Consider the following 27,293-nt stretch of genomic DNA (forward strand, 5'->3'; position numbering starts at 1 on the left):
AAGTGCCATTGATTCCATTCCATCCATTTTGAAAACTGTTTACAAATCTTTTTGGTCCTTTTAAAAAATTTAAATACCATGGTTATCTTGTGGGAAATAGGCATTTTTTGAGAGCTGACCCAACTAAAACAAATTGCCTTATATTTTGTTCTGCTGCAGAAGCCCTGAAAGGGTTAAAGAGATTAACACTTAAACATTCCTGTGGTGCCCCACCTCTTTGAATAGTATTTGGCAGGAGTTCCTGTGTATTGCAACCCTATTTGTTTTAGTGACATTTCAACCAATCAGATCTTCAAATACTCACATGGTGCAATCTAATACTTACTAAAGTGCAATGTCTTCGTAGTCTGGAGGCGTTCTCTCTGGGATGTGCGAATGCCGCCACTGTAAAATTGTGGTCAAACATGCAGACAGTGTTACAACTAGGGAAGTATACTAATTGTGACGTTTAAAAAGCTCCAGGTTACAATGATTCATGTTTGACTGGTTTATGAATAGTTTGACTGTGAGAATGTAACGCGACAAGAAGAAAACTCAGTGGCCTGTTGATTTATTTTTAAAAGTGAAGTAAATTATTCTAAATTTTATCTATGATTGTTGCTGAGAAGGATCCTCCTTCCCCCTCAGAGTCCTACATACCATGTATTTGCTGGGGTGCTCGAACAAGAAATGAGGTAGCAGTAAAACCTCTCGTGGCAGAAGGTATTATTACGTAGGACTTGGTCATGTTTAGAAAGTTTCCTGTAACTAGCAGGATTTTCACTATGTTGTAAAACATTGCTTAATCTTTTTAAAAATTGGCTAGTTCAAGGTTCTGTTCTAAGGTGTAAGTTGAATCTAATTATTCAGCCGTATATTGAGGGTGGAGTAAAACTGACATTCTGACAACGTTTTGTATCAGTTTTTAAAAGATGTTTTTGGCTTGTAGCCCATCCAGCACTCCCCCAACCGATTGATGGTGTGGTGGGGGCAGCCTTTCCGATTGAACCAGCTGCTGAGAGATTTATGGCATTACTTTCCCTCCACTAAGTAGAAAGATGCTTTCTTTTTCATGGTTTCTTCCACTGATGGTACAGTGGCAATTGCATCTGATTTATTGGCTCTTCTGGTCCGTTCCTTGTGTTCAGTCCATTGAAGGGGGCTGGCTACCTCACCTTGGCCACATATACTTCTTATTTGAGGATTGGAAATTTACAGCTGGCCTTTTCACCTCTATAAATCTACCTTTAAAATCTCAAATGTGTTGTGATGTTCAGTAATCTTTACTAAACTAAAGAACTAAACAGAAGAACACAAAACTGTTTTATCTACGTACAATGTTGTGGTATTTTATGGAAGGATGTGCAACAGCTGCTGCCTATTGTTTGCTCCTGTAGTGCTTCTGATGTACATGAAATCACCTTTGGTCATAAAAGTTTTGACACTCCTTCATGGTGTTCCCCTGCAAATCACAACATGCCTAATTTGCTCATGCATCAAGGATAGGTGTAAATGTGTGATAACTCCAACCTGGCACTGAAATTCATTTCGAGCATTGCTCAATTACATGGTCGGAAGCATGTCTTTTTGGACTGATGGCAGCATCCTGTTAGTGGAAAATGCCGCTTACATAAGCACTGCATTTTAGTGCCGGTGCGATGCCAGGTACATGGGCCTTCTGTCCAAATGATTGGCGAATGAATCAAACAGCATGTTCCTTCGATTTTTCATAATGGGCAGAGTGTGGACCATTCTCAACCAGCCTGTTCTTTCAAACACAAACATCTGTTAGATGTGATTCTGCAATTGAGCAGCACTTTCTGAATATTCCTGAATGCATTAAAAGCTATGCCAACAGCCAATTTAAGATAAACAGTCGAGCTTATAGTGTGGGTCATTTATTTTTGTTACAAGTGACATATGTTCATATGCAGGGACCCATTCTCTGCAAACTAAAGGAATATGTTCAAATCTTGCATCTTTTTTGATTTACCTGGGAGCTTGGGACGCTATCGTTCTCTGCTGCTTTCTCCATGATAACGCCTCAGCCAATCAGAGACGTCTTGCCAATCAATCAGTGCCCTTTTCTCCCGTCGCGTAAATTGTTGTGATCATTTGAAATATGACATTCTTGTGTTTGTCCTGATGATTGCCAGACGAACAGCTTTGGCAACATGTCTCTCTCTTCCGCAATATTTGAGGATTGATTTTCTTTTCTCCGCTGCAAAGTAAACTCTAATAATCAGATTATATTATGAATTTTGTTATTCAGCATAGAATTTGTAATATACCAACTGAAAAAAAATTTCTGGTTATCTATGTTGGCTAAGGTATCTAATGGGTTATATGGGGAGCAGAGATGCGATCCCAATTGATGACAATGTGAAATAATTTTTGGTTAATATTTTTCTCTGATAGTTTGGTCAGAATGGGTAATTACAATGAGCACATATATCGTGGGGTTCATATGACAAGCTAAACTGAATGCTGCTTTGGAAATAATCCAGGCCAAAATTATTTGTCATTTGGGAAAAAAGAGGTAATTAGTGTTAGCCAGCAGTTTTGTTAAAGGCAAGTTGTGCTTGACTAACTTGATTGGGTCCTTTGAAGTAAAGCACAGGTTTGATGAAACTAATGTGGTTGACGTTGTGTTGTGTACTTAGACTTTCCAAAAGTGTTTCATTAAGTATCATAGACATGTTAGCAAGATTGAAACCCATGGGTTTAAAGGGGCAGTTGCAGCATGGATACAAAGTTGGTTAAGGCACAGAAAGCAAGCATAGTGGTAGATGAATATAAGGATTAAGAACATAAGAGTAGGAGCCAGGAGTAGGCCATTTGACCCTTTGGAGCCTGCTGCACCTTTCAGTAAAATCATGGCTGACTGTGGCTTCAACTCTACTTTCTTGTCTCCCGCCCCCCCATAACTCATTACATTTTTGTAGATCAAAAATCTATCTAACTTAGCCTTGAATATATTCAATGACCCAACTTCCACACCTCTCTGGGGTAGAGACTCTAAAGATTAATGACCCTCTGAGAGAGGAATTTCCTTCTCATCTCTGTCTTTCGGATAATTGTTTTTCAATCTGAGGAAAGTATACAGTGGTGTTCCCCAGTGTTTAAGGCCACAGCTCTTTTTGATGTATACCTGGACTTGGGTATACAAGGCATAATTTCAGATAAATTTTCAGATGATATAAAACTCCAAAATGTAAGCAGCAAGGAGGACTTAGGCAAGTGAAAGGGGGCAGACAGTTAAGAGCTAACAGCTAAGAAGTAGAGCATGTGAGAGTTGGCAGGTGGAGAAACAGCCGAGTATTTGGAGACAATCACTGGCCAAGGCTTAGGCTATTGTAATGTAAGTAGGCCTAGGCAGTAAACCAAAAATGGAAAATATCTGAATACCAAAATGTAATCAGCCCTAAGGGTTTCAGGTTAAAGATATTCAACCTGTAGGAAGAATGAGGAGAGACAATTGCACTAAGTGGTACAGTTTTCAAGTGGATGCTGAAACAGAGACATTGTGGGTGTTTGTGCAGAAATCTTTGAAGATAGAGGGACAGGTTAACAAAACAGTTGATAAAGCATATGTGATCCTAGAGAGAATGCAGAGATTTACCAGAATGTTGCCTGGACTGGAGAGTTTTAGTTGCGAGGAGAGATTGGATAGACTGGGGTTATTTTCCCTGGAGCAGAGGAGATTGAGGGGGGACATGATTGAGGTGAATAAAATTATGAGGGGCATAGATAAGGTAGACAGGAAAGAACTTTTCCTCTTTGTGGAGGGATCAATAACCAGGGGGCATAGATTTAAGGTAAGGGACAGGAAGTTTAGAGGGGATTTGAGGAAGAATTTTTTCACCCAGAGGGTGGTGGGAGTCTGGAACTCACTGCCTGAAAGGGTGGAAGAGGCAGAAACCCTCATAACATTTAAGAAGTATTTGGATGTGCACTTGTGATGACATGGCATAGAAGGCTATGGGCCTAGTACTGCAAAATGGGATTAGAATAGTTATGTAATTGTTTGACCGGCTGCAGACTTGATGGGCCGAAGGGCCTTCTTCTTTGCTGTAGACCTCTATAACTCTATGATCCTGAGCTTTATAAATAGAGGCAAAGATTACAAAAGCCTGGAAATTATGATAAACCTATATAAAACACTATGTTGGCCCCAGCTGGGGTATTGTGAGCAATTTTAGGCAACACAGTTTATTTAGGAAGGCTGTGAATACTCCCTCGTGGGGTTACAGAAAACATTTCTGAGAATGGTTCCACAGGTGAGGGATTGCATTTAAGTGAAGAGAGTGGAGAAGCTGGGGCTGTTCTCCTTAGTGTAGTGAAGACTAAAACAAGATTTGTTGGAGGTGTTTAAAATCACCAAGGGTTTAGATATCGTAAATAAAGAGCAATTGTTTTCAGTGAATTAAGGGTCAATAACCAGAGGGCATGGATTTAAGCCTTTAAGGTGATTAGTAAAAGAGCCAGAGATGATCTGATGGAAAACTTGATTATGCAACTCGTGGTTAGGATTTAAAATGCACTGCCTGCTAGGGCGTTCGATACTGATGCAATAGCAATCTTCAAAAGAGAATTGGATAAATATTTGAAGGAAGAAAAGAAATGCAGCAATATGGGGCAAGAGAGGGAGTGAAATAACTGGATTGCTTTTTGAAAGAACTAGTACAGACACGATAGGCTGAATGGCCCCATGCGGTACTAGCTGACAGCACGCTTATTGACGCATGCATTTCATCACTGCGAGGAAGCACTCTGCAGATCTGCAGTCCACTGCTTTGCAGTCGACTAATAGTCCTGTAATCATGATATCCATTTTCAAATTTTGTACAAATACTTCTTAGGTACCCCATTAATGTTTGTTCCTTGATAAATCAGCAAAAAAAAAGCTCTATTTTTTCTGAATATCTGTGCCATCACAATTAATTGTAGTAGCACAGAAATGCTAGGGCATAGTGATAAAAAGATAAAAACACAAATTTAAAAATCAAGACTTACATGGTGTAAACAGTAACATGTAGAATTGGAAAACAGTTGTGTAATCCATAGATTCTAATCATGGTTAGAAAGTGTTCTGTCTCCACCCATGATTTATGACTTTGTTTAATATTTAAGATTTAGATTGCATACAGCCTTGTTAGAAGGGTTTTCTGACTGGGCTGCTCTTGCATATCTTCCACTTTCTCATCCTTGTCAGCTGCCTGGCAATCTATCCTGCCATCTGGAGGGGGTGAGGGCCCCTGGTGGAAGGCTCCTTTGACCATTGAGGATTTGGTGTGGAGGGTGTTGCATACATTATATATTATGAAAAACAAACCAGTGCAATAGAGTGTTAAGTTGATTCACAGACTCCTGGGTCGCCTGTAATTTCTGTGGCCTGAAGAATCTGCATTACATATTTATGTAGTGTGAGAAGTTGCAGTCGCTTTTCCTTTCTCTGAAGAGGCTGTTCCTCAATTTCAGATTGCACTTAAGTCCCATGCTCCTGATCATTGGCCACCTGGTGCAGCAGGGCACGAGCAGATCAGAGGACATTCTTGTTGGACTGCTCTAGGTTTGGCCAAGGTGGCTAAAAACAGGTCCAGGCAGCGGATAGTTGAGGGGGGTTCCGTCGCCTGACTGGCTGCCTCTTATCCTTGGGTTGCCTCTGTGCCTGTTGAAGGGAGCATGTGGTGCCCACCTCTTCAGCTTGAGGTTTTCCGTGACCAATGGGCACTGGAATGGGACGAGAATGTGTTTCAGCCACTGACATTTTACGGTGATGACATTTTAATTTAAGTTTTCTTTCCAGTTTTGGTTTGTTTTTCATAATATATAATATAGTCTTGTGATCAGTTATCTGTGACTGTGTATTACAAATTTAAGACCCATCCATTGCATAGTTTGATGCTGTTAAAGGGCATTGATGTACATTTCATTAACTCCCTTTCATCCCTTTTATATATCTTTTATATTCAGCTGGAGATTGTGATTATTGTTGAATACTGTATTTGCATTATTTGAGAAATTTTGCATTCACTTAATCCAGGGAACCAAGTTCACAGACTTTCGTCTTCTCATTCGTTGTCACCATAGCCTTAGTGGCATCACCTTGCTTCTTCTTTGGTTTTCTACAAGCTCCCCCCAGTCTACACCTCAATGTTATTCATCCATTTGATTTTTCTTTTTTGCTCATCTGATTTATCCACAGCTTCTCCTTCAATTGTTGCCAGGGCAATCCTGTCAGGCCTTCGTTCCTACTGTTCGTACTTTACTCAGCGATATAAGACCATAAGACGTAGGAGCAGAAGTAGGCCATTAGGCCAATTGAGTCTGGTCCGCCATTCATTGAGATCATGGTTGTTAAGTGTAAATGACTGTGTTATCTGCTTTAACCTTGGCACCAGGCAGGCAACACAGCCTTTGGGACTCAAGCTCACGGCTGCAGAGAACAGTAGCTATCCCCCTAATTATACTGTCCCCTACCACTACTACGTTCCTATTTCCTCCCCCCACATGAATAGCTCCCTGCACCATGGTGCAGTGTTCAGTTTGCTTATTCTCCCTGCAATCCCCGCTCTCGATTGCACAGCTCGCAAGAACATTGTTGGACAGTTGCAGGGGCCGAGGCTCCTCGAACGCTACGCCCTGGGTCCCCATATCTGCCTCACCTGCAGTCACACTCTCCTAGAGTCCCTGATCACAGACCAGATTTGAATGACCTAATCTGAGGGGTCTGTGGAGCAAAGTGTCGAGGTAACTTTCCCCTTCCCTGATGTGCCATAATGTCTGCAGCTTGGACTTCAGCTCCTCAACTTAGATCCGAAGTTCCGCGAGCGGCAAACACTTAGTAATGATGTGTTCGCTCTGGACCACCTTGGTGTCCAGCTGTTCCTGCATGCTGCAGCAGCAACACATCACCTGTGCTGCCATTACTATCATATTTTATTTAATTTATTAATTAATTACTCTAATATCCTTGCTCTTTGCACTTTATTGCAATTAATTTTTTTTACACCAGTATCATTTTATCCTTAAGCTATTTTTAAGAAAAAGAGAGGGAAAATTGGCTAGAGACCTAAACACAAACAAAAGACCTTACTTTTACTTTAAAGACTAGAAATACTCATCAATGCTACTCACCAATCAGCTGCTTTCCGTGCATTCATGCCACATTGTCGTTCATGACGTCACTCCAGCTCTGGTCTCACTGCAGGTAGGCCTCTCGATCTGCATCTTTTATCCTCTTCTCACCTCTCACTCAAAATATACTATTTTAAGCCTTAGGAATAGAATAAACCTGAATCACTTACCAGATTCTCACCAATGAACCAGCTTCTTCTCCTGTAGCAGAGCAAGAATCAATTCCTGGAAGTTGAAAAAGTTTAGGCAAAAGCAACCAAACACCTCTTTGCCTTCCTTACTAAACTCCTTGAAGTGCTCAACTCCGGCAGTCCTATTGTGACTCTTTCGAGTACAAACACGTTTCCATCTGTTCCTATTCAGATGAAATTACATTGTTTCATAATTTGCCATGGTGAGATTTGAACTCTTGATACTCTTTTTATTGAGTAAACCTGTTTCCATCTGTTTCAGATGAAGTTACATTGTTTCATAGTTTGCCATTGTGAGATTTGAACTCTTGATCTTGGGGTTACAAACCCAGTACCATAACCACTTGACTATCATACCAGAACAGTTGCACAAAGTTGGCTCCTAACACAAAAAGCCTATCTTCGTTACTTAATGAGGATCCTGTTTCATCTGGTTCTTAATTAAGCTGCTCTTTAGCTGGAACCCTTGAAAAAACCCTGCTTAAGGCTGGCAACTACTGAATTTAAACTATAGATTTCAGTTTAATGCCAACTACAAACTAAATTAAGTTGGAACAAAATAAAAGTTTAGACTTTCTTATGCAACAACCTCATGCCCTCAGTCCTAGGTTAAATTGAGTTTACGAGCATTGTTTCCAAATCGGGGTTTGTTGGGCACCTGGGTTAATGAATGAGAGTTTATTTTAAATGTTGGTTTCTTTCTGTTGTTAAAGTCCATATCAAAGTAAATCAATTATGAAGTGTTCCTCCTCTCCAAGTAACCTGATATTGTGTTGAAGGCATTCAGCATGCCAACAGACTGCATATGTACATGTTGTTCTCTTGGAAAATCACCTGTTGCAACACTACCTCACAATGCAACTTCGCATTTGCTGCCATCTGGATATCCCACTCAGATTCAAGCTCTCAAATCACCCATGTCCTTAGTGACCTGGATTGGCTTGTGGTCCTCCAGTGCCTCAAATTTAAACTCGAATGTCTGGTCATGGCCTTGCCCTTTATGTCCTTAACCATTATCCTTCCCTCTCAAGTGCTGCAACCCCTTCCTCCTTTAGCTCCAACATTAGCAGCTGTGTTTTTAGCTATCAATCTAGAATTTTTTGACTAAATCCATTTCACTTTATTCTTCTTGACTTTGCTTAAAACAGCATTGACCAATCTTTTGGATGTTTCTCAATCACTCCTCCTTTGTCTATGGATCATTTTGTTTTCCTTTATACTGTGCGATTTTAAAGTTGCTATATAAATGCAAGTTGTTTAGGCCCTTCTCGTTGCTAGTCCCAGTTTCAGCTCATGTGGCTATTGCTTTACCTCAGGGGTCCCATTTGTTGCCTGCAATTCTTGATCTTGTGATAAGTTTTACTGGAATTCCAATCCCCACATTTTTTGTGTGTGCAATATAAAGACTGCTCCTGGAATGAAGAAATACCCTTTGGGCAGGAGTTTTGAATTCATTCATGGGATCTGAACTTTGCTGGCTGGGCCAGCATTTATTTCCCAAACCTTGAGAAAGTGGTGGTGAGCTGCCTTCTTGAACCGCTGCAGTCCATATGTTGTAGGTACACCCACAGTGCTGTTAGGGATGGAGTTCCAGGATTTTGACCCAGCGATAGTGAAGAAACAGCGATATACTTCCAAGTCAGGCTGGTGAGTGACTTGGAGGGGAACTTCCAGATAGTGGTGTTCCCATCTGTCTGCTGCCCTCATCCTTCTAGATGGCCGTGGATTTAGAAGGTGTTGTCTAAGGAGCCTTGGTGAATTCCTGCAGTGCATCTTGTAGATGGTACATACTGCTGCTACTGTGCGTCGGTAATGGAGGGAGTGAATGTTTGTGGATGTGGTGCCAATCAAGATTGCTGCTTTGTCCTGAATGGTGTCAAGCTTCTTGACTGTTATTGGAGACAAGTGGAGCGTTTTCCATCACACCTCTGACTTGTGCCTTGTAGATGGTGGACAGGCTTTGGGGAGTCAGGTGGTGAGTTCTTTGTCACAGGATTCCTAGCCTCTGACCAGCTCTTGTAGCCACAGTATTTATATGGCTAGTCCGGTTCAGTTTCTGGTCAATGGTAGCCCACAGGATGATGTCAGTGGGGGGTCTGCGATGGTAATGCTGTTGAACATCAAAGGGCAATGGTTAGATTCTTTCTTCTAGGAGTTAGTCATTATCTGGCACTTGTGTGCCGCAAATGTTACTTGCCACTTGTCAACCCAAGCCTGGATACTGACCACGTCTTGCTGCATTTAGACATGGATTGCTTCAGTACCTGAGGAGTCACAAATGGTGGTGAACACTGTGCAATCATCAGCAAACATCCCCACTTCTCACCTTATGATGGAAGGAAGATCATTGATGAAGCAGCTGAAGATGGTTGGGCCTAGGACACTACCCTGAGGAAATCCTGCAGTGATTGTCCTGAAACTGAAGATGATTGACCTCCAACAACCACGACCAGTTTGTTACTTGCCACTTGTCAGCAAGCTCTGAAATACGAGTCTTCAATACTGTTGCCTGAAAATTGTCAAGGCCCATAGCCTTAGCAGTATGTGTCTACAGCAGTGTGTCCAATCCAACAAGAAAAAATGCACTGTTGGACCTGGTTCTTGGAAATGAGGTGGGCCAGATAGGTTAATTGTCAGTGGGGAAACATTTAGGAGACAGTGGTCATCGTATTGTACATGTTAGGATGATGATGGAAAAGAACAACAGGCAATACAGAGTAAAAATAATTAACTGGACAAGAACCAACTTCGATGGGGATAGAATGGAGCTGGGCTAGATAGACTGGAATTAAAGATTGGCATGAAAATCTGTAGCTGAACAATGGGCTACTTTCAAAAAAGAATTGGTTTGGGCACAGTAAAGGTGGAGTGAATCAAATTGACTAAAGGCTGATGAATGTGATTCTGGGGACCTCTGGAGGAGGCCGAGATGGATCATCCACTCTGCACTTCTGGCTGAAGATTGTTGCGAGTGCTTCAAACTTATCTTTTGCTCTGATGTACTGGGCTCCTTCTATATTGAGGATGGAGATATTTGTGGAGTGGCCTCCTCCCCCAGTGAGTTGTTTAATTGCTGACCACCATTCACGACTGGATGTAGCAGGACTGCAGAGCCTAGATCTGAGCAGCTGGTTGTGGGATCGCTTAGCTCTGTCTTTCACTTGCTGTGTATGTTGTTTGGCACGTAAGTAGTCCTCTGTTGTAGTTTCACCAGATTGACACCTCATTTTTAGGTATGCCTAGTGCTGCTCCTGGCATGCCCTCCTGCACTATCCATGGAACCAGGGTTCTCCCCAGGCTTGGTGGTAATGGTAAAGGATATGCCAGGCCATGAGGTTACAGATTCTGGTTGAGTACAGTTCTGCTGTTGATGGCTCACAGTGCCTCATGAATTCCCAATCTTGATTTGCTAGATCTGTTCGAAATCTATCCCATTTAGCGTGGTGGTAGTGCTCCAGAACATGATGGAGGGTATCCTCAATGTGAAGGCAGTACTTTGTCTCCACAAAGACAGTGCGGCAGTCACTTCTACTGATGCTGTCATGGATAGATACATCTGCGGCAGGCAGGTTGGTGAGGATAACCTCACTCTTGTTAGTTCACTCAAGACCTGCAGCAGACCCAGCTATGTCCTTTAGGACTCAGCCAGCTCAGTCTGTGGTGGTGCTACCAAGCCATTCTTGGTCATGGACATTGAAATCCCCCACCCAGAGTACTTTCTGCACCCTTGCCTCTCTCAGTACTTCCTCTAAGTGTTGTTCAACAAGGAGTACTGATTTATCAGCTGAGGGTGAGGGTGAGGGTGGGGGAGGGGGCGAGAGGCACGCGGTAATCAGCAGGAGGTTTCCTTGCCTGTGTTTGACTTGACGCCATAAAACTTCGTGGGGTTCGGAGTCGATGTTGAGGACTCCCACGGCGACTCCCAGGACAACTCCCTCCTGTATACCACTGTACTGCCACCTCTGTCCGGTGGGACAGGACATGCCCAGGGATAGTGATGGTGGTGTCTGGGGCATGATCTGTAAGGTATGATTCAGTGAGTATGACACTGTCAGGCTGTTGTCCCAATTTGGCACAAGCTTCCAGATGTTAGTAATGAGGACCTTGCTGGGTTGACAGTGCTGGTTTTATCATTGATTCCGGTGCCTAGATTGATGCCAGGTCCGTCCAGATTCAATCCTTCTTATTGACTTTTTATCAGTTTGATACAACTTAGTGTCTCGCAAGGCCATTTCAGAGGGCATTGAGAGTCAACCACATGACTGTGGATCTGGAGTCACGTGTAGGACAGATCAGGTGAGGACCAGATTTCTTTCCCTAAAGGACATTAGTGAACCAGATGGGTTTTGCGACAATGCTTATCATTGGACTTTTGAATCCAGATTTTTATTGAATTCAAATCCCAACCATCTGCCATGGTGGGACTTGAGCCTGGGTCCCCAGAACAATACCCTGAGTCTCTGAATTACCAGTCCAGTGACAAACCACCATGCCACCACCTAAACTATTTCTTCTGGTGAGAGAGTCAGGAAGTAGAGAATGTAATTTTAAAATTAGAACTTGGCAAAAGTGGCAAAATCGAGAAGCATAATTTCATATAAAAAGAAGTGGAAATTTGAAATTCACTCAGCCAGAAGGCGGAGGATGGGACAATTTTTTTGAATATTGATCACTAGATTGTTGTTGATTAAGGATATCAAAAAATGTTGAACGTGACAGAAAATGGAGTTGCTGCAGGTCAGCCTAAACAAACTAAATAGCAGAAACGGCTCATGGAATTGAGGGGACAAATATTCTCAAAATGCATTGTGGAAGTAAAATTTTTCTGCATTACAAGCCTTTCTTGCTGTCTAGTTGCAACGAGATTTCTGTAATTAAGATTTTTACATGAGGTGTTGCCATCTTCTTTTGTTCTTGGATCAATTGAAATTTAATTTTTTAACGTCAGTTAAGACTTAGGACAAATAGTGGTGAAAATAACATTTGGCCTTTGGTGTGTTCTTTAAGACCATAAGACGTAGGAGCAGAAATAGGCCATTGGCCCATCGAGTCTGCTCCTCCATTCAGTGAGATGATGACTGATCTGATAATCCTCAACTCCACTTTTCTGTCTTTTCCCCATAACCCTTGATTCCCTTACTGATTAAAAATCAGTCTATCTCAGCCTTGAAAATGCTTAACAACTCAGCCTCTACATCCCTCTACGGTAAAGAATTCCACAGATTGACTACCCTCTGAGAGAAGAAATTCCTCCTTGTTTCTGTTTTAAATGGGCACCCCCTTACTCTGAGATTATGCCCTCTGGACCTAGACTCTCTCACAAGGGGAAGCAACCTCTCAGCATCTACCCTGTCAAGCCCCCTAAGAATCTTATTTGTTTCAATAAGGTTGCCTCTCATTCTTCTAAACTTCAATGAGTACAGGCCCAACCTACTAACCTCTCCTCATAAGAAAATCCCTCCATCCCCAGGATCATCCTAGTGAACCTTCTCTGTTCTGCCTCCAATGCCAGTATATTTTTTATTAGACAGGGGGCCAAAACTGTTCACAGTATTCTAGGTGTGGTCTAACTAGTGCCTTGTATAGCTTTAGCAAGGCTTCCCTATTTTCATACTCTATTCTCTTTGAAATAAAAGCCAACATTCCATTTGCCTTCCATATTGTCTGCCGAACTGGTATGCTAGCTTTTTGGGATTCATGCACGAGGACCTGTAAATACCTCTGTGCTGCAGCTTTCTTCATTCTTTCTCCATTTAAATAATATTCAGCTCCTCTATTCTTCCTGCCAAAGTGCATAACCTCACATTTTCCCACATTATATTCTATCTGTCATGTTTTTTCCCATTCACTTAACCCCTCTATATCCCTCTAGGCTCTGTCATCCTCAACACTTGCCTCCCCACCCATTTTTGTGTCATCCGCAGACTTAAATAAATGATGTCTCAATAAGTTAGAATGCAATTTTAGGATCCTGATATTTATGGCCCCTTCAGAAAACAATAAGGTTAAACCAGTGAGCTACCCCCTGCCCTCCCCCTCCCCTACCATCACCGAATTTCAAAATATATAAAGCAGAATAACATGGAATGTTTGATTAGTTTTATTAAATTTTGCCAATGGTTTGTTTGAACAAATTGCATCAAATAATCTTAATGACAGTCCTCCATTACAATTATACAGAGAGAAGGGCTAGTAATGCAAATTATTTTCTGTTTTGTGTCACATCTTGAGAGTGTTTGTTGTTTTGCACATCGAACATGATGTACAGTTAAATATATGCTGAGGGAAAAAGGAGGAAAGAATGTATTATGTGAAAAAGAAAACCTTGACAGCTCAAAGTTATAATGGCATGTTGTTTAGTTCATCATCATCAAATGTTAGACAAGTGTGGCATCTTCATTAATCTCAATCTTATTTATACAATAAATTTTCTGGTACAAATTCAGACTGTTCTTTGAGTGTGTGACGTATTTTTGTTGTCTCATGCACATGAGTCTTATTGGTTTTGGTATACTTTTACAATTTTGTCAGCTGCGGCCCAATTGGTAGCACTCTAGCCTTCAAGTCAGAAGGTTGTGGGTTTGAATCTCGCTTCAGCACAAAAATCAAGGTTGATGCTCCAGTGTAGTACTGACAGAGTTCCACATTGTCAGAGGCTCCGACAGGCGCTGTCTGCCCTCTCAGGATGGATGTAAAAGATCCTATTTGGCACAATTTTAAACAATAACAGGGGAGTTATCCCTGGTGTCCTGGCCAATATTTATCCCCAAATCAACTTCACACAAAACAGATTATCTGGTCATTATCACATTGCTGTTTGTGGGAACTTGGCTATGCACAAATTGGCTGCTAATAAAGAGTAATCACACTTCATTAAAGTGGTAATTTTGGGATGTCTTATGGTTGTGGAAGGTGCTATATAATCGCAAGGTTTTTTAATTAAACTAATGTTCAGAGATTCTTCAAAATTAAGTCTGTCTCTCATAAATTTATCAGGAAAATTTTAAATTATTTTTGTATTCATAATGTATGCTTGGCTTAATGAAATACTTCAGTTATAAAACATTTAATAAATTATTGCTGTTACCTTTTTAATGAGCACCAATTGGCACAGCCATAAGATTGAGAATTCCAACTGAAATCTTAAAATCCAAGAATGTTGCCTTATACAGGAGTTCTAATTTGACATTATAATGAAAAAATTATATAAAAGGTGCTTACATTGTTTCTTAAGGGTTTCTTTCAATTTTCCTTTGAAGTTACAGTGGGGAATTAGTGACTCCCCACAGAAAATTACTTGCCTAGACCTTTAGGGTGGAACTTTATAGTAATAACCAAATTGTTTCACTTATAGGTTTTCTGTAGCTCAGTCAACAGAAATTCATTTTCTCTTATTTTCACTCCCATAGTGCAGATCAAGAAAAACTGAAAACAAAGAGCATGAGGAAAGGAACATTAATTTCACTGAGGGACTGGTAAATCTATGTCAGGCTCTTGGGGGATGGAAACAGATAGTTTTGATTTTATTCAATTGTCAGTTAGATTTATTTTAGATATATAACACCGTAGTGCATCTATACCAAGTGGTCTGCAGCGCTTCTAGGAAGACAGCTCACTGCCACCTTCTCGAGGGCAATTGGGGGTGGACAACAAATGCTGGCCTTGCCAGTGATGCTCACATGTCAGGAACTAAATAAAAAATTGGGATATAGTACATGAGTAATTTGAGATATGGTATAATGAACGAGTACCATGTTTGAGAGAAATAGTTGACTTTGATTCCTAAAGCCTTCCACCAGTGAGGCTTTCATTACCTCATATCTGGGTCTTTTGTAGACAAATGAAGAGAGATTAATTGCCGTGATTCACTTACAACTTTATTATTGCTGCATAATACAGCTACCGGATGGTACAAGCCTAACCTGATTAACTTTTTATTTTCATCCAAGAATTTACATTTCCTTATGAAATGAATGATTAAAATTAAGAATGAAACAACAGCAATTTGCATTTATATATCAACTTAAATGTAATAAAGCATTCCAACGTGCTTCAGGAGTGTAATTGGACAACCATTTAGAGCAAACTAAAGAAGGAGGTATAAAGATGTGACCAAAAACTTGGTGAAAGAGATAGAGCTGAAGGAGCATCACAGGAGGAGAGAGTGGTTTCAGGAGGGAATTCCAAAGGTTAGTGCCTTAATGCCTGAAGGCACTGCCATGAATGGTGGGATGAAGGCCAGAATGGAGGAGCACTGAGGTATAAGAGGGTTTTAGGGCTGGAAGAAGTTACGATGATAAAGAACAATGAAACCATCAAGTCATTTCAATGAGAGGGCATTTAAATGAAAACTTTTAAATGGGGCATAGGGATTCATGCGCATGGGCTGAAAGGGAATTATGTGCGTTATATGGGCAGCAAAGTTTTGGATGAGATTAAGTTTAAGGAGGGTGGAAGATGGGACACCAGCCAGGAGAGCATTGGAATAGTCAAGTCTGGAGTTATAAAAGCATGAATGAATGTTTGGATGGAAGGGGTCATCAACAGGGCTATCAAGCGGCACTTGCTTAGCAATGACCCGCTCATTCATGCCCAGTTTGGGTTCCGCCAGGGCCACTCATCTTCTGACCTCGTTACAGCCTTGGTTCAAACGTAGACAAAAAAGCTGAACCCCTGAGGTGAGGTGAGAGTGACTGCCCTTGACATCAAGGCAGCATTTGGCAGAGTGTGGTATCAAGGAGCCCTAGCAAAACTGGAGTCAATGGGAATCAGGGGGAAAATTCTTTGCTGGTTAGAGTCATACCTAGCATAAAGGAAGATGGTTGTGGTTGTTGGAGGTCAGTCACCTCAGCTCCAGGACATCACTGCAGGAGCTCCTCAAGGTAGTGTCCTTGGCCCAACCACCTTCAGCTGCTTCATCAATGGCCTTCCTTCCATCATAAGGCCAGAAGTGGGGATGTTCGCTGATGATTGCACAATGCTCAGCACAATTTGTGACTCCTCAGATACTGAAGCAGTTGTTGTTGAAATGCAGCAAGACCTGGTCAATATCCAGGCTTGGGCTGACAAGTGGCAAGTAACATTCGCACCACACAAGTATCAGGCAATGACAAGAGAGAATACAACCATTGCCCCTTGATGTTCAATCTCCCACTATTAACATTCTGGGGGATTATCATTGACTAGAAACTGAACTGGACTAGCCATATAAATACTGCAGTTACAAGATCAGGTCAGAGGCTAGGAATGGTGTGACGAGTAACCCATCTCCTGACTTCCGAAAGCCTGTCCACAAGGCAGAAGTCAGGAGTGTGATGGAACATTCTCCACTTGCCTGGATGAGTGCAACTCTCACAACACTCAAGAAGCGTGATACCATCCAGGACAAAGCAGCTCAGTTGATTGGCACCCCATCCAAAAACATTCACTCCCCCCCACCGACGCACAGTAGCAGCAGTATGTACCATCTTCAAGGTGCACTGCAGGAATTCACCAAGCCTCCTTCGACAGCACCTTCCAAACCTACGACGACTACCATCTAGAAGGACAAGAGCAGCAGATATATGGGAACACTGCTACCTGGAAGTTCCCCTCCAAGTCACTCACCATTCTGACATGGAAATATATCACCATTCCTTCACTGTCGCTTCCTAACAGCACCATGGATGTACTTACACCACAAGGACTGCAGTGGTTCAAGAAGGCAACTCACCACCACCTTCTGAAGGGCAACTAGGAATGGACAATAAATGCTGGCCCAGCCAGCAAAGTCCACATCCCATGAATGAATAAAAAGTAAACAGCTGATGTGCTGAGAAAAGGATGGAGACAGATGATACTACATAGATAGAAGATAGATAGTCTTTGTGATGGACAAGTTATGGGGTTCTAGCTCAGCTCTAGATCAGATAGGATATTGATGCTGGAAGCAGTCTGGTTTGGCCAAGGTAGGAAATGGAATCAGTGGCTGGGAATGGAGATTGTGGCAAGGGCTGAAGATAATGGCTTAAATTGAAGGGTCAGTCACGAGGGGACATAAGTTCAAGGTGAGGAGCAGGAGGTTTCGGGGGAATGTAAGGAAAAATTTTTTTACCCAGAGGGTGGTGACGGTCTGGAATATACTGCCTGGGAGGGTGGTGGAGGCGGGTTGCCTCACATCCTTTAGAAAGTACCTGGATGAGCACTTGGCACGTCATAACATTCAAGGCTATGGGCCAAGTGCTGGTAAATGGGACTAGGTAGGTAGGTGTTTCTCATGTGTTGGTGCAGACTCGATGGACTGGAGGGCCTTTTCTGCACTGTGATTCTGTGAAGTTTCCCTGGCATCTAATTGATGGAAATTCTGGTTCAAGTGTGCCTGGGTATCATGCAGAGGGAATGGGGAGGTCAAGAAGGTTGGTGGTAAGGTCAAGCTGCTTGTAGTCAACATATATGTGGAAACTGATGTTGTGTTTCAAAGGGGCAGCATGTTGATGAGAAATTGGAGTGGGCCAAGGATAGATAGATCCTTGGAGTCTCCAGAAATAATGGTGCAGGAGATGAAAGAAAAACTATTGCAGTAATTATCTGGCAAAGACTGCATAATATGAGTAGACTGAGGCAAGGGCAGTGTTACTCAGCTGGACAACAGGAACGAGACTTTGGAGGCAGATGGTATGGTCAACACCCACTTATAGGTGGGATGCAAACCTGTTTCGATGCATGGTGCTTTTGGAGTGTGTTCAGTTGCTTGGCATTATGAAATCTGTACAAACTGGGAAATCAAAGAGGAATGATAATGTCAAGGTTACAGATAAACAACATCTGTGTTCCTAATTATTTCAGCCCTTAAAGACTGTAGTTTGCACCAATACAAATGTAAATGCTTTGTTGTCCTTATTTTTGTCTGAAGCTGATGATTCATAGCCTGACTGTTTTTATTATTTGGTCCTTTTCAGATCAATACTTGGAGAATATTGAAAAATTTGAAGTTATTTTACTTTCGGAATTTTATGGATTGGTGTGAGCTCTGAACAACACTTTTCATACGAATTTACGAATTGGGAGTGCTGCTGGGACTGATGGAACTGCCTGCCAATTGGATTGGCTGGCAGCTCCAGGGGGCAGAGGTCCCACCCGGCCCTCGTTAATCAGCCCCGCAGCACTTCATGTCTGAAGGGCGGGTTGGCGTGGAGCGTGTCGGCCCCCTCACTTCCCCCACACCCTGATATTACTCAGCCCCATTGTGTCTCATTTTGAGAATAAACATACGTTATTAGGATTAACTTTGGAATGCTTTAGCAAAGAGCTGGCACAGACATAATGGGCCAGATTGTTATCTTTGCTGTTATCTTTTTTGGTTCTGTTTTATATATTACAGTTTCTCCCTATTTATGTCTTTTACTCTTTGGATATTTTTTGGCACCACACGTAAGGCCTCTTAATAAGATAAGACAAGGCATGGTGTTGGGGCAGTATATTAGCATGCGTAGAGGATTGGCTAACTAATAGAAGACAGAGAGTTGAGATAAGGGGCACATTTTCAGGATGGCAACCTGGAACTAGTGTAGTACCACAGGGATCAGTGCTGGGGCCACAATTATTTACAATATATGTTAATGACTTTGATGACGAAAATGAATGTACTATGGCCAAGCTTGCAGATGGCACAAAAATGGGTGGGAAGGCAATTGGTGAGGATGGCACTGTCTGTAGAGAGAGAAAGACAGGTTAAGTGAGTGAGCAAAAACGTGTCAGATGGAATATAATGTGGGAAAATGTGAGGTTATGTACTTTGGCAGGAAGAATAAAGGAGCTGAATATTATTTAAATGGAGAAAGCTGCAGCACAGAGGGATTTGGGGGTCCTTGTGCATGAATCTCAAAAAGCTAGCAAATGGTTCAGCAAGTAATAAGGAAGGCAAATTGAATGTTGGCCTTTATTTCAAAGGGAGTGGAGAATAAAAATAGAGAAGTCTTGCTAAAACTATACAAGACACTAGATAGACCACACCTAGTTAGACCACACCTGTGAACAGTTTTGGTCCCTTTATCTAAGGAAAGATATGTGAGGCATTGGAGGCAGTCCAGAGTAGGTTCACTCGGTTGATCCCAGGTATGGAGAGATTTTCTTATGAGCAGAGGTTGAGTAAGTTGTGCCTGTACTCATTGGAATTTAGAAGAATGAGAGGCGACCTTATTGAAACATATAAGATTCTTAGGGGGCTTGACAGGGTAGATGCTGAGAGGTTGTTTCCCTTGTGAGAGAGTCTAGGACCAGACGGCATAATCTCAGAGAAAGGGGTCACCCATTTAAAACAGAGATGAGGAGGAATTTCATCTCCCAGAAGGTAGTGAGTCTGTGGAATTGTTTACCGCAGAGGGCTATAGAGGCTGAGTCATTAAGTATGTTCAAGGCTGAGATCGACAGATTTTTAATCAGTCAGGGAATCGAGGGTTATGGGGAAAAGGCAAGAAACTGGAGTTGAGGATTATCAGATCAGCCATGATCTCATTGAATGGTGGAGCAGACTCAAATGGCCCACTTCTGCTCCTATGTCTTATGGCCTCATCTTCCATTGAGTATCGTTCTCATTCTGTTTCTCTCTTGCTGTATGTTTGTTTGTCTCTTGTGGAGATAATTAGCTTGATTCTGGGAGCTAATTCCCTGATTCCCTTCGTAAAAATGATTGTGTCTGTCTTGGTAAGACAAGGGGAAAAAGGCATCAGTGGATCACGGATTGGGACAATGGGATTGAGGCTGGGTTGGCTGCAAGAGAAAAGGGGCCTGGGTCTGGGAAGAAGCAGAGACCTGTGGCTTGGAGTATGATGGACCCTGTATCACATTGTCTTTCAAATGTGTTGGATCAGCAGCCATAAACCTGAATAAAAACAACACATGCAGCAGCTGTTGCAGTAACATGTTTTGATGGGAGATAAACTTGGGATGTTTACCTATCAGAAGCAGATACAGGGTCTTGGCTAGTGGGACAGCTGAAGCTGAGGTTGGGTAGGAGCCAATGGACTGGCTGTAGAGTGAAAAACAGACTAGGAGTGTGGTCTTAACAAAGTGACCTATAAAACATTAGTTGTCTCAGATCAGCTTAGATTAACCATTGGTGGCACACGATTCGAAATAAGTAAAACAGCACAAAAAACTAAATGCTGAAGATCTGAAATGAAAGCAAAAAATGCTGGAAGCACTTAATCGGTCTAGCAGCAGCTGTGGAAAGAAGAGAGGGAAGAAAGGAAAAATGAGTCCATTTATTTAGTACCTTTTGCAATCTGAGGATGACCTAAAGACTTTGCAGTCAGTCAGATATTTGTTAAATGCAGTCATTCGCTGCTGCATTGGCCTACCTTATAACCATTTGCACACAGCAAGGTCTCACAGAAGGGAAATGATAAATGACCAGATAATCTGCTTTGCTGTGTTTTTGAGGAGGGATAAATTTTGGTCAGGGCATAGATGTTCTTCTTTGAATCATGGCAATTTTTTATTTCCCCCTGAGAGGGCATATGGAGCCTTGGTTTAACATCTCATCTGAAAGACAGCACCTGCATAAAAACTCAGTACTGCATTGAAGCGTCAACACAAATTGTGTTCTAATCTCTGGAGTGGAGTTTGAACCCACAGCTGATTCATCTGAGACTGCTACCAGTGAGGCAACGGCTAATAGCTGATAAAATAAGGCACAAGATATACTCAGGTCTTGTTTGTATTTTGAGTGTGGGCCATTTTGATGCAAGCCTATAGTTGTCGCAACATTTGCGTGTGAAATAATTAAACAGTGGAATGTTTATGGAGATGACGAGCAGCAAGGAACACTTTACTTGAAATTCAATTTTTTCTGTCACGTACACCAAAATATTTTGTTCCAATGCTCATTTGACACCAAAAATCAAACTAAACCTTTGTGGTTCCTTCGAGTATAGATTTTTGCATCTAACTTTCATTTTCTTGCTCCACAGAATATGACCGACACATAGCATCCCGCAGAAGCATGGCAGCTGCTTACCTTGATCCAAACTTGAACCACACAGCAGGTTCAGGAGCCAAGTCTCGTTTGAGTATGGAACGGTCCCCAGGTGCCATGGAACGAGTGCTGAAGGTCTTCCATTATTTTGAGAGCAATAATGAGCCCTCAACCTGGGCCATGAACATTAGGCATGGTGATGCCACCGATGTCCGGGTGAGTTAGTAATTCAATTGAAATTTGTTGGAATACTATACATTGATGACAAAAATGTAAGTTTTTGATTTTAAGCATTTTTTTAAAATTAAGAAGCATTTTGGGGTGAAATCTTCACGTTTTTTAAAAATCAGCAAAGCATACAGCTCTTAGTTTTATTCATTCTCAAATATTGTTCCTAACTGTTTGACGTTTTATTTAGGTTTAGAAAAGATTTTTCCTGATATAGTAAAAGGATGTGACAAACTACACAAATCGCACTAAACATTTTCTGCATTTTTTTTCATTCATGGGATGTGGGCTATGCTGGCTGGGCCAGCATTTATTACCCATCCCTAGTTGCCCTTCAGAAGGTGGTGGTGAGCTGCCTTCTTGCACTGCTGCAGTCCATGTGGTGAAGGTACACCCACAGTCCTGTTAGGAAGGGAATTCCAGGATTTTGACCCAGTGACACTGAAGGAACGGTCATATATTTCCAAGTCAGGTTGTTGAGTGGCTCGGAGGGGAACTTCCAGGCAGTGGTGTTTCCATCTATCTGCTGCCCTTGTCCTTCTAGATGGCCGTGGTCATGGGTTTCAAAGGTGCTGTCTAAGTAGCCTTGGTGAATTCCTGCAGTGCATCTTGCAGATGGTACACGCTCCTGCTACTGTGCATCAGTGGTGGAGGGACTGAATGTTTGTGGATGTAGTGGCAACCAAGCAGGCTGTTTTGTCCTGGATGGTGTCACCCTTCTTGAGCATCGTGGGAGCTGCACTCACCCAGGCAAGTGGTGAGTATTCCATCACACTCTTGACTTGTGCCTTGTAGATGGGTGGCCAAGCTTTGGGGAGTCAGGCAGTGAGTTACTTGTCGGAGGATTCCTAGCCATTGACGTGCTCTTGTAGCCACAGTATTTATATGGCTAGTCCAGTTCAGTTTCTGCTCAGTAGTGACCCCCCAGGATGTTGATCGTGGGGAGATTCTGTGATGGTAATGCCGTTGTACATCAAGTGGCGATGGTTAGATTCTCTCTTGTTGGAGATGGTCATTTCCTGGTATTTGTGTGGCACGAACGTTACTTGCCACTTGTCAGCCCAAACTTGGATATTATCCAGGCCATGCTGCATTTTGACATGGACTGCTTCAGCATCTGAGGAGTTGCGAATGGTGCTAAACATTGTGCAATCATCAGTAAACATCCCCACTTCTGACCTTATGATGGAAGGAAGGTCATTGATGAAGCAGCTGAAGATGGTTGGGCCTAGAACACTACCCTGAAGAACTCCTGCAGCGATGCCCTCGAACTGAGATGATTGACCTCCAACAGCCACAACCATCTTCCTTTGTGCTAGGTATGATTCTAACCAGCAGACAATTTTCCCCCTGATTCCCATAGACTCCAGTTTTGCTAGGGCTCCCTGATGCCACACTCGGTGAAACTCTGCTTTGCTGTCAAGGACAGCCACTCTCACCTCATCTCTGGAGGTCAGTTCTTTTGTCCAAGTTTGAACTAAAGCTGTAATGAGGTCAGGAGCTGAGTGGCCCAAGCTGAATGTCAGTGAGCAGATTATTGCCAAGCAAGTGCCACTTGATAGCACTGTTCATATGTTCATATATAAATACTGGGAAAAAGTCTGATCTCATTGTGTGCTATCGATTACATTTCTGCTTGCTTCAGTTAGAATCGTATCTCTCAAGCCTGAAGTTTTCTTTTGGAAAGGACATGGCATGACCTGGATGCTAACCTGGGATTTTTTTTTAAAAAGGTCAAAAGTTCTCCTTGGAACTGTCAACAAGCAGGCCTCTTCCAAGATGCTGTTGAGAAGGCGTTGTTTGTTTGCTTTGAACTGCAAAGAACTTTAATTAATGAAAATCTGGGAGACAAAAAGGCAATCACATGGAAGAGAGGGAAAAACTTAAGTTTTGAACCTGCTTGTTTTGAAGGCAGTCTTGTTGGAGAGCAAGCTGAGGAGAAAAGGCTACCTTGACTGGCTCCATCTCTTTACTTTGCCTAAAATTGTGTGGCTATCAACCTGTAGCCAGAGAACCTCATCTGAGTGTAACTCGTCTGCATTTGCACCTGCAAAGCTGTGCCAAGCTGGTAAGAACTTACAGGCATCCACCGGGACCAGCAGCCCGTCTTCACATGAGAGCACTCCAGGTCGACAACGTCGAGACCCTGCGGATTTGATCCTTTATATAATTATGCCCACCCTCCAAAGCCCATCTCTGTGGAGAGACTCTATCTGTTTGCCCTTTGTTTGTCTGTGTGTGTGTGTGTCTTTGTGTGCTGGCGGAATTCTTTGGGAAGCGATTGTTACTTACACATCCCGATTACAGCTGTGTGTTAACCAGTGCTCACAACTTGTTAAACTGAGTTTTGTTTTAAAATAAATTAACCATTGAGTTTTTGAAGGAAGTCTGGCCAGAGTTTCTTTTTTTCTGGCCGCTAGAGGTATCGGCCATTTTGGTGAGAAAGTTAAACATTTAAATTAATGGTATGGCCTGCGGAGTAGTGGGATTTGGTAACTCGCACACTCCTCCCATCCCAGTTGTAACACGTAGAAATTGTCAGAATATAAAGTTAAGCTTTTGAATCATTATTGATAAGCTGCCAATTTTGAATTATTTCTTATAGCCCAGAGTTTTATTTAAAGCAGTCGAGGGGGAATGTGTTGAAGCGTATAAAATATTTTAAAGCAAATGAGTTGCTAGAAACCTTTTATGGATGAGTATATAAAAATCATATCAGTTTACCTACAACTTTCAACAGCATAATGTGTGTTTATGTTTTCAAATAAAGGTCATAGAAGTTTTTATACAGGAGGGTGGCCATTCATGCCCAAGTTTAATTTAATATTTTGTCTTAGAATATAAGTTTTTTTTCCTTGAACATAAAATCTTTTAGTCCATTCGCAAGGTTCTTTTTACTTTTTTGGTTTGCTTTATTATGGTTCATAATCATCATAGTGGGAACAAATTATGTTAATTAAAATAGTCACAATTATGCTTTTGTAATGTTTTTTAAATGTTTCATTTTTCAGTGACCAATCCATCAAAATAATTTGTGTTTATGTAGCATTCCAGATTGTATTCTGAATGACTTGTGGTTGAACTTGCTCAAATGGTTTGCAGAGATCATTTGGATTTGAGAACTTACTCAACAAAAAATAAAGAAACTTGAGGAGCATCACTTAACATGCCTATTTCCACCTCTTGTCTTCATTACTTGTCTTCACCCCATCTTGGCTCATCTGTTGCTGAAAGCCAGGTGATTCATGCCATTGCTATCTCTGGACTTGACTATTCAAACTCCTGTTTGGCCGGTGTCTCACATTCTACCCTCCGTAGAAGTCATCCAAAACTCTGCTCCTTGTGTCTTTATTCGCAGCAAGTCCCCTTTCTTGTACTCACTGACCTACATTGGCTTCCAGTGAAATAAACAACTTGAGTTTAAAATTCTCATCCTTGTTTGTAAATAGGTCCATGACCTCACCCCCTCTTCTCTGTAATTTCCTTCAGCCTCACCACCCTCTCAGATTTCTGCACTCTAATTCTGGCCTCTTGAGTATACACGATTTTAATTGCTGACCAGCCTTCAGTTGCCTCGGCCCCAAACTCTGGAATTTTCTTCCTACACTTCCCAGCCTTTGTTTTTCTCCTCTAAAACTCTCCTTAAAACCTATCTCTTTGACTAAGCTTTTGGTCATCTGTTGGTGGTAGGGAACTAAAGCACTGACCAGAAGAAAGTGAAATAAAACCCAAAGAAATCCAAACTATGTTAAATCATCTTCTGGTCATAGTGGTCAACAGTTTCTCTGTTACGCTGAAAAAGTTCCATAGATTTATTTGATATTTCAGCTTCTACCTTAATCCCATGTGTATGTTCCAATCATTATTTCAGGCTGTCCTTTGTTTTCTAATCATTTTACAATCGGTGCTTTTTTGCTATGGCTTTCCCTGGCAAAAATTGAGAGGTTTGGGAACCTGAAGAAGAAAAAAACAGAAATCGGAAACATTTGAGTGATGTAATAAATTGGTGACTTACAAAACATTAGATTCTGGCTACATCTTTATCTAATGTAATAAGTGGGATTTTGCAATTGTAATTACAAGAAACTGTTAGCACTGGCCATCATTATGACATCAGACTGACAACTTCTGGCGTCTGCACATGCACAAATATGGAAATCCCGAAGTTGGCTGTTACTGAATTCCCACTCCTCCAAAGAGTGCATTGTGGAAGTCCTCACAGATGGAAATTTTGTAAATGACTTGATTTGATGCGAACTTCCACTCTTCACAGCCTTCGTCTTCCTTTGAAGACCCTTGAAAAAGTAATATCTTTTTGAATGAGCTGTATCTGGGTTTTTAACAGTATACTAAGTTATAATCGCTGCCAGAATTTACAGCCAGCGATGTAGTGTGCAATTTCTCTGGCTGTTAAAAAAAAATTTTCTGTTTGTAATATCAGTTTCTCTGTTATGCTGAAAAGGTTCCGTAGATTTATTTGATATTTCAGCTCTACCTTAATCCCATGCATATGTTCCAATCATTATTTCACTCTGTCCTTTGCTTTCTAATCATTTTACAATCGGTGCTTTTTTGCTATGGTTTGTTATCTGTGAGAATTCTTCATTGTGGTGAACTGTTTAGCCTACATGATGACATAAGTATTGCTGAATGTCAGATATATCCTATAGAATGAAATTAATATTCGGAAGGATGAAATCCACGCCACAGAGATCACTAGATTTTTGAATGTAGCTTACTTCAAGGTCAGTGATGAACCTTATGACTACACTGCCGACTGTAAAATCTAGTGTGTAATACATTCTATTAGATAAAGATACAGCTAAAGCACCTGCTACAATCTTCAGCCACAAGTGCCAGGTGGACGATCCATCTTGGCCTCCTCTGGAGGTCCCCAGCATCACAGGTGCCAGTCTTCAGCCAATTCGACTCAATCCATGTAACATAATGGCACTGGATTCTACAAAGGCTATGGACCCTGACAATATTTCGGAAATAGTACTGAAGACTTGTGCTCCAGAACATGCTGCACCTTTAGCCAAGCTGTTCAGTACAGCTACAACACTGGCATCAATCCGGCTATGTGGAAAATTGCCCAGGCATGTCCTGTACACAAAAAGCAGGACAAATCCAACCCAGCCAATTACCACCCCATCAGCCTACTCTAGATCACCAGTGAAATGATGGGAAGAGGTCAGCAACAGTGCTCTCAAGAGGCACTTACTTAGAAATAACCTGCTCTCTGATGTTCAATTTGGGTTCCAGCAGGGCCACTCATTACAACGTTGGTTCAAACATGGACAAAAGAGGTGAGGTGAGAGTGAGTGCCCTTGACATCAAGGCAGTATTTGACAGAGTATAGCATCAAGGAGCCCTAGCAAAACTGGACTTAATGGGTATCAGGGGGGCAAACTCTCTGCTGGTTAGAGTCATACCTAGCACAAAAGAAGCTGGTTGTGGTTGTTGAAGGTCAATTATCTAAGTTCCAGGACATCACTGCAGGAATTCCTCAGGCCTAGTGTCCTAGGCCCAATCATCTTCAGCTGCTTCATCAATGACCTTCCTTCTATCATAAGGTCAGAAGTGGGGATGTTTGCTGATGATTGCACAATGTTCATGACTCCTCAGATACTGAAGCAGTCCATGTCTAAATGCAGCAAGACCCGGGCAATATCCAGGCTTCGGCTGACAAGTGGCAAGCAACATTTGTGCTACACAAGTGTCAGACAATGGCCATCTCCAACAAGAGAGAATCTAACCGTTGCTCCTTGACATTCCATGGCATTACCATCACTGAATCC

At 41.9% G+C, this 27,293-nt stretch overlaps 1 protein-coding gene across 8 annotated transcripts in view; it reads left to right on the plus strand.

Moving 5' to 3' along the window:
• ptk2aa (protein tyrosine kinase 2aa) overlaps positions 1 to 27,293 on the plus strand; it is a 551,780-nt gene that overhangs the window by 198,220 nt on the left and 326,267 nt on the right. For 3 of the 8 annotated variants that reach the window (XM_041189010.1, XM_041189011.1, XM_041189012.1), the window contains exons 1-2: positions 553 to 702; positions 21,260 to 21,480. In XM_041189010.1, the coding sequence (XP_041044944.1) occupies positions 591 to 702; positions 21,260 to 21,480 (333 nt within the window). In that variant the 5' untranslated portion in view covers positions 553 to 590. Of the gene's footprint in view, positions 1 to 513; positions 703 to 21,259; positions 21,481 to 27,293 lie in introns of those variants that run through there. The other 5 variants (XM_041189015.1, XM_041189013.1, XM_041189018.1 and 2 more) reach the window with 4 other exon arrangements.

Source organism: Carcharodon carcharias, chromosome 6 (assembly GCF_017639515.1).
Source record: "Carcharodon carcharias isolate sCarCar2 chromosome 6, sCarCar2.pri, whole genome shotgun sequence".
Taxonomy (NCBI): Eukaryota; Metazoa; Chordata; class Chondrichthyes; order Lamniformes; family Lamnidae; genus Carcharodon; species Carcharodon carcharias.